The sequence below is a fragment of the Coenobita brevimanus genome, chromosome 89 (assembly GCF_032717465.1).
Source record: "Coenobita brevimanus isolate Jiangsu-jjx chromosome 89, ASM3271746v2, whole genome shotgun sequence".
Lineage (NCBI taxonomy): Eukaryota > Metazoa > Arthropoda > Malacostraca > Decapoda > Coenobitidae > Coenobita > Coenobita brevimanus.
The window spans coordinates 20809395-20821789 of record NC_137042.1 but is presented as its reverse complement, the minus strand read 5'-3'; the positions used below and the strand labels follow the sequence as shown (position 1 = coordinate 20821789).

The 12395-nt window shown below is 41.3% G+C and overlaps 1 protein-coding gene across 1 annotated transcript in view; it reads right to left on the bottom strand.

Annotated features, from left to right (window-relative positions):
- Positions 1-12395, bottom strand: part of Nup188 (nuclear pore complex protein Nup188) — a 143606-nt gene that overhangs the window by 31349 nt on the left and 99862 nt on the right. Inside the window, exons 20-21 of the mRNA XM_080281324.1 lie at positions 12003-12113; positions 7825-7946 (exon numbers count right to left, since the gene is read on the bottom strand). Of these exons, the coding sequence (XP_080137450.1) occupies positions 7825-7946; positions 12003-12113 (233 nt within the window). The remainder of the gene's footprint in view (positions 1-7824; positions 7947-12002; positions 12114-12395) is intronic.

Genomic DNA, 12395 nt, shown 5'->3' with positions numbered 1-12395 from the left:
ATGGGAAGCTGCTAGGTGCCATCAGGAGTTATTATGATGGTAGTCAAGTATGTGCAAGGGTTAACCCTTTAACCGCGGGCTTGTTTGGCTTTTACTTGCGGCTCCCGCAGGCATATTCGCGCTCCGACAAACTCTCTAAAAATATTTGCCAAAAATCAGTTATTAGTCCTAGAATATTAAAATCACATATGCTTATGGCACATACCTTCAGCTTTCTCCTGGGGTGTTTGTTGAGCCTTCGTTGAGTACCGTAGGACTTGTGGAGACCTTTGAAGTTGGGTAACAAAGTCTCCATTTTACACTTCCCGACAACCCGTAATATGATTACCACAGCCTGATATTATCACTAGAAACACTATTCTATGATTCTCAAATAGTTTGGAATCCATACTCCAAAAAAAACCACTGTGAAAGCAATGAAAATTATGAGGGCGTATGACCTTCCCACTTGTGATCATTCGCCGCTGGTGTTCTGTCATTTATTATTCATAAAAACACTCACAGTTTATACTGTATTTCTATTATTATATAACACTTATATATATCTACAGTCTTTAACCATAAGTTTCCTTCAGTAATAGTAGTTTATTGTCACTGTAGGCATTCAATTTCTTTCAGTAAAATACATAGCATTCACTTTCTTGTCCTGTATACTAGCATTGAGAGTGAATGTCACTTTCACCTTCACTCTCATAACTCATAGTATTCATACATGCTAGAGCGAAACTTTCACTTTCATTACTCCTAGTATACAGCAGAAGTCCGATTTTTCGGCATCTATGGGACCAGGCAAGTGCTGAAAAATCAAAATTGCCGAATTATCAAAAACCCTACCCACTCAGTACCTTATATGTTTTGGTGAACACTATCATCACTACTCATATCATTACAAATGTGTTTGGAGAGAGTACTGTATGCTGTTTGATACTGTTCAATACTGTAATGAATACAGTACTATACATGAATATGAAAAATAAAGAAATTAGTGAACATACTGTATATAAATGTAATGATACAATAGGCCTACAAGTTCACATGTACAGTACTTACCTAAACTTACAGCAGGTTCCTTATTTACATATGTACAATAGAAGGGGTTGATTGGAGTCTGCTACTGCTGAAAGAAGTCCCCAGCAGTAGAGGGGACGAAAAAAATCGGAAAATCTGCCGAACGATCAGAGATTTTCATAAATGGGACTATTTCTCAAAACTGCCGAAATGTCAGATTTGCCGGGGAATTGGATGCCGAAGAATTGGACTTTTACTGTATATACTCGTATTCTTATAATACTACTCATTTACATTTCTATTTACGTTCTCTATTTTATTTACATTATTTACATTTCTATTTTATTTACACCGTTATGCACTGTCACTTGAAGTAATTTATAAAACTATTTTCTACTGTTCACTTATATTTACATTCATTGCTTTCACTTGCTGTTTACACATTATTTACAATTCCATTTGCACTGTTTTACTCAATAGAAAGATCGTAGTCACTCTTTATCAATTGTCAGCCCTTTACCTCTTTCCACATGAGGTTTAGTAGGGGGAAAAGGTCACAGGGCCCTTTGCATGGGGCTAAAAAGCGGCGGAAGTTAGCAGGAGCGAATCAGACGTATATTCACTTTGAAAGACGACAGTGAACTGATAGTGGTGGCCTCCTGCCGCTTGGCTAAGGTGAGTGCAATACTACCAACTTCAGCCTTGTGAGACCTGCTAATATTTAGAAATGAAATGATTGGCAGGAAACCAAGGCAATACATAATAAATTAGGTAGTTCCAGGTGAATGTAAATATCACTTAGGCTTCTCCCTTCCCTGCTTATATGTATATTTATTACGAAAATAGATTATACGGCATATTTGGACATGTGGAGAGGATGGGGGATGATAGTTGGGTGAGGAAGGTGAGAAGTGTTAATATTGGGGGTGGGGTTATGAGGGGTAGACCGAGAAAGACATGGGACGAGGTCATTAAGTGTGACCTTAGGGTTAAGGGATTGAACAGGGAGGCTGCAATGGATCGTGCAGCATGGAGAGCCGCCATTAGGTGACCAAGGCCGACACATGCAAGCATGTTGGAGCCTTTAAAAACGAAAACGAAAAAACGAAAATTTCAAGGGGAAATAAACAGCGAAAATTAGCGAACGAGTGCACGTGAGGTGTTGTCAGGTGATAATTAGCCAATTCCAGGTGTATGGCACTATCACTTACCTTATTTCTTTTTTGTTTATATTATTTGGTATAAGAATAGGGCATAGGGCTTATTTCAATGGATGAAATCAGTGAAAAATTCCAGGGAAGATTTACTTAGCGTAGAATACAGTGTGGTCGCCTGCAATAATTAGGTAGTTCCAGGTGAATGTAAATAACACTTAGGCTTCTCCCTTCCTTTCTTATATCTATTTTTATTATGAAAATAGATTATATGGCATATTTCAAGGGGAAATAAACAGCGAAAATTAGCAAACGAGTGCACGTGAGGTGTTGTCTGGTGATAATTAGCCAATTCTAGGTGTATAGCGCTCTCACTTACCTTATTTCTTTCTTGTATATATTATTTGGTATAAGAATAGGGCATAGGGCTTATTTCAATGGATGAAATCAGTGAAAAATTCCAGGGAAGATTTACTTAGCGTAGCATGGCCTGGCAGGCGAGAGGATAGGGTAATGGAGGGGAGGTAGGGAGGGGAGTCAAGAATGGGGAGAAATGGTTAAATTGTCAACAATGGATGGGAGTATAGATGAGATTAGGAGTGCTGACTAGTGTTGGACATTGGCAGTACTGATAGATGATACAAGCCACCACTTGAAAGCCCGGGGGAATTCAAAATAACACAGAATCACAAAAGTGACGCCCCGCAGTATGATCCCTTGTTCCCAAGCGTCACGAAAGTGACGCCCCGCGGTTAAGGGGTTAATGGGCATCCATGTGAATGGTTCACAATCGGTGTGGGTGTGAGACAAAGTTGTGTGATGTCCCCATGGTTGTTCAATATATACATATAAATGGGGTGATGAGAAAAGTAAAAACAAGAGTAATGGAGAGGGGGATTGTGCTGGTAATGAATGGTGATGGATGGAATATCTCAAATTTGTTGTATGCTGATGATGCAGTACTACATGGAAATACCAGACAAGAACTTGGCAGACTTGTGCAGAGTTTTGTTGATGTCTGTGAATGTCGTGCCTTGAGAGTATATGTAGTAAAGAGTAAAGTGATGGTTATTGAAAGAGAAGGTGACTCTCAGTGTGATGTTACAGTGAAGACAAAGAGACTGGACTTGGTGAGAGTGTTCAAATACCTGAGTACAGTGATAGAGAGGAAAATATACAAAAGAAGTGGAAAGCAGAGTGACACTGGCAAGGAAAGTAGCTGGTGCAATGAAGGCCTTGATATGAAACAGAAGCTTGAGTGTCGCAGCTGCATGAAGCTTACATGAAGGAGTGTTAGTGTCAACTTTAACATATGGATGTGAGACTATGGTATGAAAATGAAAGTCAAGAAGGACAGCAGTGGAGATGGGACTGCTGAGGATTGTATGTCGAGTACAGAGAGCGGATAGGATACGAAATAATGTGATACGTGAAAGATGTGGAGTGAAGAAGTCTGTGGACACCAGAATCGAAGAGTGTACTGAGATGGTATGGTCATGCGGAGAGAATGGATAACAACAGAGTGGTGAAAAAGGTATAAGCCTATCTGAGCAAATCTGAAAGAGGAAAGTGGCGAGGCAGGCCAAGGAGAAGGTGGAGGGATATGGTGGATGAGCAAGTGAGGAAGAGAGGTCTGGAAGTCGGTGAGGCTAGGGGACTGACAAGATTGAGCTAGCTGGATGAATACAGGTATTGTGAGAAGAGGTGCATGATCAGGGATTTGGAACCTCTTTTTAACATGACAGCGTCTGGATTGACTCTATCGAATAGGTTTATTGGAAGCTACAGAATGTGGTTAATGTTTTTGGTGGATCAGATAAAGCCAGAATTCTGGGGGCTTGAATGACGAGTGAATGGAAGTGTGGCCTATTGGACTGGACAAATTTGGGCTGTCTGGACGTTGCAACTCCACATCTTTCCCTATGGTGGGAAAGGAGGTCCAGATGATAATCATGATGATTTTATTTTTCCTGAGAAGTTTGTACTGAATATGAGTGATATCAGTTCTTGTATCTAAAAATGTAAATAAGGGTTGTGTGAGAGTGAATTCCTTAACAAGAACTGGCACTTTTGAGAAACAAAAGACCAGATTATAACTATTATTATAACTAGAGGAGGAGGAGGAGGATATAACCGAACATCTGACACCAGACCAGTGCAGAAGAGTTGAAATGGCACAGGAGGTTGGGGCATCAAACTGGCTAACGACCCTGCATCTCAAGGCAAAAGGCTTCCACTTCAAGGAAAAAGAATTTATTAATGGCATAGCATTGAGATATGGGTGGCCAACAGAGAACCTACCTCAACATTGTGCTTGTGGCACTGTCTCTGATGCAACCATGCAATGGTATGGATTATGAAGCTACTGTGGTCGAGAGTCGCACAGACCAGAGACTCCAACAGATTAATGTCTTTATTAACACCGTAATCGTTTTGTTTTAAAAGGCTCCAACATGCCTGCATGCGTCGGCCTTGGTCACCTAATGGCGGCTCTCCATGATGCACGATCCATTGCAGCCTCCCTGATCAATCCCTTAACCCTGAGGTCACACTTAATGACCTCATCCCATGTCTTTCTCGGTTTATCCCTCATAACCCCACCCCCAATATTAACACTTCTCACCTTCCTCACCCAATTATTATCCCCCATCCTCTCCACATGTCCAAACCATCTCAATCTACCTCTCCTCATCACAACACCAATACACTCCAGTCCCATCCTACCTCTTAACTCTTCCATCGTAAACCCAGCCCCCCCAGCCCTTGCACGCAAGGACGCACTACACATCCACCTGATCATTGCCATTTCTGTTCGTCTCAGCCGGCGAATATCCTCCTCCTTTACTGCCCAGGTCTCACTACCATACAGCATTACAATCCTAACACATGCTGCATAAAAAGACCCCTTAGCACATAGGGAGAGTCCTCTCAATGTCAGGAGAGGCAAGAGCTCCCTGAACTTATTTCAACCACTTCTCACCCTAGCCACAGAGCTAGCTCCAGCCCCACCTCCAGCACACACCATGTCTCCTAAATAACAAAACTCTTCCACACATTCACGAGATTCACCAGCAAGTTCAATCCTCTCACACCTGACAATCTCCACCAGCTCTCCCCGACACCCGTACACATAAAATCAGCATTATCTAGCATTCTGCCTCTGATATCACTACATCTCTTGTGCACCCATTTATCATAAATGCTGCACAAGATTAAACTACTTCCCACACCCTTGTGGTAATGTTAATAAATATAAAATAATGTAATGAAAGTAGTATTAGATGGCTGGTAACCACAGATGTTGGCATGCTTCAGACCAACGGATTGTAATATGAGGGTTAGAATTAACCTTCGCATTACAAATCCATATGGTCAACTGTATTATGATGGATGGTTTGATCTTCACAATATATATAATTTCCAAATGGATGGAGGTGATTGTGGGAAAAAAAAAAAAAAAAAAAAATAGTAGTAGTAGTAGCAGCAGCAGCAGCAGCAGCAGTTTCATCATCATCATCCGGACCTCCTTTCTGACCCTAGGGCAAGGTGAGGAGTAGCAAAGTCCAGACAGCCCAAGTCTGCCCACTCCAATGAGCCACACTTCCATTCACTCATCACTCAATCCCCCGGAATCCTGGCACTACCTGATATGCCAAAAAACTTTCACCACATTCTGTAGCTTCACAAAAACATATCTGATAGAGACAATCCAAACGCTGGCACATTAAAAAGGGGTGCCAATCCCTGATCATGCACATCTTCTCAAAACATTCATCCAGCCATCTTGATCTCTTGTCAGTCCCCTAGCCTCACCGACTTCCATACTTCTCTTCCTCACACACTCATCCACCATATCCCTCCACCTATTCCTACCTTTCCTCGTCCCTCCTTCAAATTCGCTCAGATATACCTTTTTCACCACTCTATTGCTATCCATTCTCTGCACTAAACACTGAAAACTGTCTGTATTACTGATATTGAATTTGACTGTATTACACAAAAGTGGCTGGGGAATGGCTGGGAGAAGGAGGGAGGTGAGAAGACAGGAAGAAATCAGTAGGATAGAAGTTGTGGAAGCAATGAAGAAAGTTAAATCGGGGAAAGCCCCAGGAATTGATGGAGTGTGTGGTGAAATGCTGAAGCATGGGGGAGAGATAGTAGTAGAATGGATGTGGAAGATGTGCAGATTGGCCTGGGAGGAAGGTAGAGTCCCGGAGGATTGGAAGTCAGGTATAATTATTCCCTTGTACAAAGGAAAATGGGAAAAAGAAGTGTGTGGTAATCATAGGGGCATTTGTCTTCTTAGTATAATAGGAAAAGTGTATGGTAGGATACTTATAGACAGAGTTAGAGAAAGAACAGAGAAATTAGTTGGAGAAGAACAGGGAGGCTTTAGGAAGGGAAAAGGTTGTGTAGATCAGATATTCATTCTTAGATCTTTAGTGGAAAAGTTTCTAGAGAAAGAAAAGAAGTTGTATGCGGCTTTCATGGATTTGGAGAAAGCATATGACAGGGTGGATAGACTAGGATTGTGGAAAGTGTTAAGAATATATGGAGTAGATGGGAAGTTGTTGCATGCTGTGAAGAGTATGTACGATGGTGCGAAGGCTGCAGTGCGTGTGGATGGTGAACTAAGTGAATTTTTCTCTTTGAAAGTTGGTTTGAAACAGGGATGTGTCATGTCTCCATGGTTGTTCAATCTGTACATGGATGGGGTAATAAAAGAGGTACAAGGTAGGGTAGTGGATGTTGGAGTGGCCCTGGTGAGAGAGGATAGTGTTTGGAAACTCCCTGTACTGTTGCTTGCACATGATACTGTGTTGTTGAGTGAAGACAAAGGGGAGCTGCAAGGCTTGGTGGATGAGTTTGAGAGACTGTGTAAGAAACGGAATCTAAAGGTGAATGTAGGGAAGAGTAAAGTGATGGTCTTTGAGAGAGGTGAAGTTAGTGAATGTACAGCAAGGTTGGATGGTGAGGAATTGGAAAATGTGAGTATGTTTAAGTACTTGGGTAGTGTGATGAGTAAGGATGGAGGTTTGGAGGGTGAAGTGCTTGAAAGGTACAGCAGGGAAGAAAGGTTGCTGGTTCTTTGAAAGCAGTGATAAGAAACAGGGAAGTGAGCATGGAAGTGAAAAAGTTACTACATGACAGTATTGTGATACCAACTCTAACGTACGGAAGTGAAGCTTGGACATTGTTGGAAGGACACAAGTCAAGAGTGAGAGCAGTGGAAATGAGTTATTTAAGAGAAGCCTGTGGAGTCACGTGGAGAAACAGGCTGACGAATGAGGATATAAAGGAGTGTTGTGGTGTGGATGTGGATGTGATAGGAAGCATTATGAGGAACACACTGAGGTGGTTTGGCCATGTGGAGAGGATGGAGGGTGAGAGACTGACGAAGAGAGTGTATGTGAGTGAGGTGGAGGGGGGAAGAGGGAGGGGGAGGCCGAGGATGAGATGGAGGGATGGGGTGGAGAGGTATATGAGAGAGGGGGGTGTGAGTTGGGAGCAGGGCAGTGAAATGGCAGGGGACAGGGCAACTTGGAGGCGATTTGTTTGTGGCCACCGCAAACGGGATTGAGGCGTCTGGCAATAGATAGATAGATAGATAGCCCATCATCAAGAGATCTCTCAAACATCAAATACAGAGAGAGAAACTCACCTGCCACAGTGTCGAACTAAGAGGAGATAAAGTTCTGCCAGAAGTATGGTCAGCTGTTCATTTGATGTGTCTGACTCCAGCTGTCTGCGAAGAGCTCCAAGCACATCACTAACAAGACTGACCTGTGCAAATTACCACTAGTATTAGGATGCTTGTACAAATGCAATGAAGGGAAGGGAATGATTTTTTAAAATACGTGAAACGAAGAATATACAGTAGTTTACAGGTGAACAGTAATGTACCAGTATGAAGATATTATGTCAGATGAACAGAACAATTCATGACAGTGAGTGAAGACAAGCTGTGCATCTCCCTGCACTGGAAAAAAAAAAAAAAAAAAAAAAAATTAAGTATTAGTATACAATCCCATCTTAAATGTCAGGACCACCTTGCCTAGCCCCGGGTTCCTACGCTCCTCATGGGGCAGCATAGGAATGGATGATGGATGGATGGATGGATGAATAATGTAATTAAGTGTAAACATAGCAATGTTTAAGATAAGAAGTTTGATCGAAGACTGACAGAATGAGTGCAACAAAAAGAACATGAAATGACTGACAGAATGAGAGCAATAAAAAGAACAGGAAATGAGTATATTGTGTAACAAACAATGAAGTGAGTATTAGTGCATACCCAATGATTCTTATAAGGTAATATTCACAATGGTAAATGGCAATGACATACATTCTACTAAAATAACAAAATCACAAAACTGCAGGCTTTCCTATTAAAAAAAAAATAAAAAAAAAATAAAAAATAAATAAACTCATAAGAGCAAGTCACATCAGGATCCTTCTTACTCAAAAAAAAAAAAAAAAAAAAAAAAAAAAAAAGGACAAATTTCATTAGGAAGCAGATCTCCAAACCCTTATCTGACTTCTTTACATAAAACTAATAAAATGAATTCAGCACCTATTTTATTAAATAACATGCATGCTGAGCACAACACTGCACAAGGAAATGGAAAGAGCGAGAGAGAGAGATTTAAAAAAAAGGGGGGGGGGGTCCTGCTAGGAAATTTTATATTAGCACACAAATACTTAAGGCACTGTAATTCTGATTACTGCTGTGCCAGTACACTTTGTACTATGCTGCTTAAAACTATAAAAATTCATTGAACTTTCAATATAATACTGTAGAATGTGTATTGTTCATTCATTCATTCATTATCTAATCCAGTGCCGCCCCACGAAAAGTAAAGGAGCCCGGGGCTAGGCAGGTTGGTCCTGACATTTAAGATGAGAGTTACCAGCCTCATTGGCATTACGTGAGCAATAAACCCTAACCATCCCTTGGTATAAACCTGCACCGGCTCAACCCGACGGTAGTGCCTTAATTCCCCACTAATCCACCAGACGCAATAATCTGGTTATATGGTTATCACCTAGCGTAGTAAATAGTTTCTTGGTGTACAGGAAACCATTAGGCTTGCCAATCAGAGTAGAGTCACCCACAGACAGGAGGAAGAGGAAAGAATGAAGTAAAGTACAATGCATATTTTTACAAACTTCACCTTTAAAGGACACTTTTAGTCCATTCATATCTTATATTGTAGTACAATATAAACAAAAATGCTGCAAGGCATTCAACTACTACTGCCTACAGGCAGTTTCCTTCAGTATCAGGCCAACATGTTGAGCAATTTTTTGTTGTTGCATGCATTCAGCTCTTGACATAGTTTTGATGCCCCATTCCCTATGGTCCAACAGTCCTTCTTACACACCACACACCAACATATGTCACCATGTTGGCACTAATACCCACTATCCATACTGAATACATGCTAGAGCTGTTTCATTTAGGGCAAGTGTGATGGTATTAATGAGAGCATTTGCAGGACATCTTTGTGGGCCTAGGGGAAAATAAATTAAGTATGCATCACTACACTGAGTGACAAGCCGAATGGTTTCCTGTACACCATGAAACCATTTACTACACTGGGTGGTAACCATATAACCAAATTTTGGCGCCTGGTGGTTTAGTGGGTAATTTTAGCACTCCAATCAGATTGAATCGGTGAAGGTTTATATCCAGGGGATGGTTGGGGTTTATTGCTCACATAATGCCACTCAGGGATGAGTGTGGCTGGTCACTCCCTTCTTAAATGTCAGGATCAACTTGCCTAGCCCTGAGCTCCTATGCTCCTCATGGGGCAATGTAGGATTGGATGATGGATGGATGGATGGATGTGTCACTGATATTCAAATAATCAAACTACTTCCTGCCCCATCCTGTGTTCAGCCCATGTCCTTTAACCCGTGGACTGTGCAATTATCTTTTTTTTGCCCACCCCATGGTGTGCAAAAAATGAAGGAAAAAAGTTTTTTTTTTTTTTCTTTTTTATAAACTTGAAGATAAACATCCCAGGCATCATCTGGTCTTTGCATAGGGCCATGCATAAGTTTACATATGGGAATAGCAAAAAAAATAAAAAAATAAATATTAAAATATAAAAAAATTTAGTTATTGTTTATTATAACCTCAAAGATCCAGGGCATCATCTGGTGAAAGGAAAAAAATCTCTCTCTCTCTCCCTCTTTGCGCTGCGCCATGCGTAAGTTTGTGCAGGGGTCGAGTTGTTTACAGTGATGCACAGCCAGCACAGCCTGAGCTGTGGCACGCAACATGACGCTACCCAGCCCGAGCTGTGGCTCGCAATCCACGGGTTAAGACAGACGAACACTTCTCTTAAGAAAAGAATACCAATTCTCCAGGCTGACTTGTGCCCTTGACCTGTAATAACTGCCAAGCTCTAAGTAACCAATGAGTATAAACACTAGAAGCCTCACCACTCTAATATGAGCCTTGAACTTATGATCCACCCACTACTTGCCACAAAAGTTAGTGTCAGTATTAACAAGGTTTTACATCCAAGTCATCAAAGACTTACAGCCTCAGTTTAGATACCAATAAAGGTACAGTAAGTTGCATGTGGCGATGAATTTGGCTTTCCGTCCACAAAAAGCAATTTCTCCATAAAACACCTGAACACAATTTTGCTGCCAATAATGGTATTAAGTGTGCCCAATTATTCATGTTCCTTATAAGAGCAATGTCCTTCAAAATAGAATGCACTGTGTTGGTAGTGAGACTGATATCATGAAAGATGGTTGAAATAGTCAGCTCTCCTTCATATCTGTACTACGAATCATGGCCATTCCCTGTTATACGTCAATCACTTTACACTTACAGTACAATGAAGCCCTGCACTGTTTCAATCATTTGGATGCTTTCCAGTAATTGCTGCAATGCAACAGGATAAAATTTTCTGTGATGACACAGCTGCTGCCTAAAACATGTACTGATGCTGTTGCAGTGTAACTCGAGGCTGTTTGGCCAAGCAAACCCGCCTAACAGAGGTAAGCAACTGATTCAGTGTGGATGATCTGTAAGTACAGTACTGTACATACACCATTCAGGGATTTGGCATCCTCTTGTAGCAGACAGTGCCTCACCTGGGTCAGACCAGGGTAGTTCCTATGGTGGCACCAGGAAATACAAGGAGGTTTGGTTCCTGGGAGTATGACTAAGTTGTTCTACCCAGGTTGCACGGACCACCTGATTAGTGACAGTAACAAGTGTAAACGGTGGTAATGAGTGAGCATATAAGTGAGCACGAGGGAAAGCTGACAATTCTACTGGCAACCTGCACCACCTGCATGAACCTTCTGTAACTTACAATGTGCACAACTTGAAAAGCTTGAACATTAAATTTATGGGAAACACTTGCAGAGGGTCATACTTTTGAAAATCACACTGGGAACAACCCATGGAGTGTCTCTTTAACTCATCGTGGATATTATGCTCCATTTCCAGGAACACATGGGAAAGCAAAGGTCTACCTAACAGTATCTCTCCAAGTTGCATGGCCTCTTGGAAACTTCCTAGATAAAACCTTAGCCCAAACATCACTTCTAAAGCATTCTGTACTATATTATCCTAGAACAGGCTGTTGTTCTTCCAACAATATCCATACTCATACACTTTATTACACATCATCTCTAGTCTCACTTGAATAAACCTTCTCAACCTACCCTTACACAAGTTCTCAGTGATTCTATATTTGGTATACTTCTCAACTCTTCGATACAACCTTTTAATTACTCGGATGAAAAAAGCATGACATGTAAAATATCTTCAGAGCCCATAGGAGGTGATGCAATGTGACTGTGCGTTACCTTAAGTGTGTTAGTGAGCCAGGAGCTGGCACGAGCTACCAGGACTCCCAGGAGATCCCGCCATGCACCAACCAGCTCACGACTGCCTTGGTCTGCGCTTACAACCACATGCTGTAACCATAACATACAGTGATATCCTGTCTCTTCAACATCTGCCACATTAACCATACAGTAATACTGTACTGTCAATGCAACACTTATTCTAGCCATCAATGTGCATTTATAACGAGCAGAACCTGATAGTATACTGTACTGTAAAAATTATGATGATGATGATGACATGGTGGTGTAGAATAATATTAAAAATCTGTACTTTAAAACACAGCACTGTCCTATATAAACTTAATCCTACTGTCTTGATATCCTTTGATTACAACCGTACATCAAATGTTA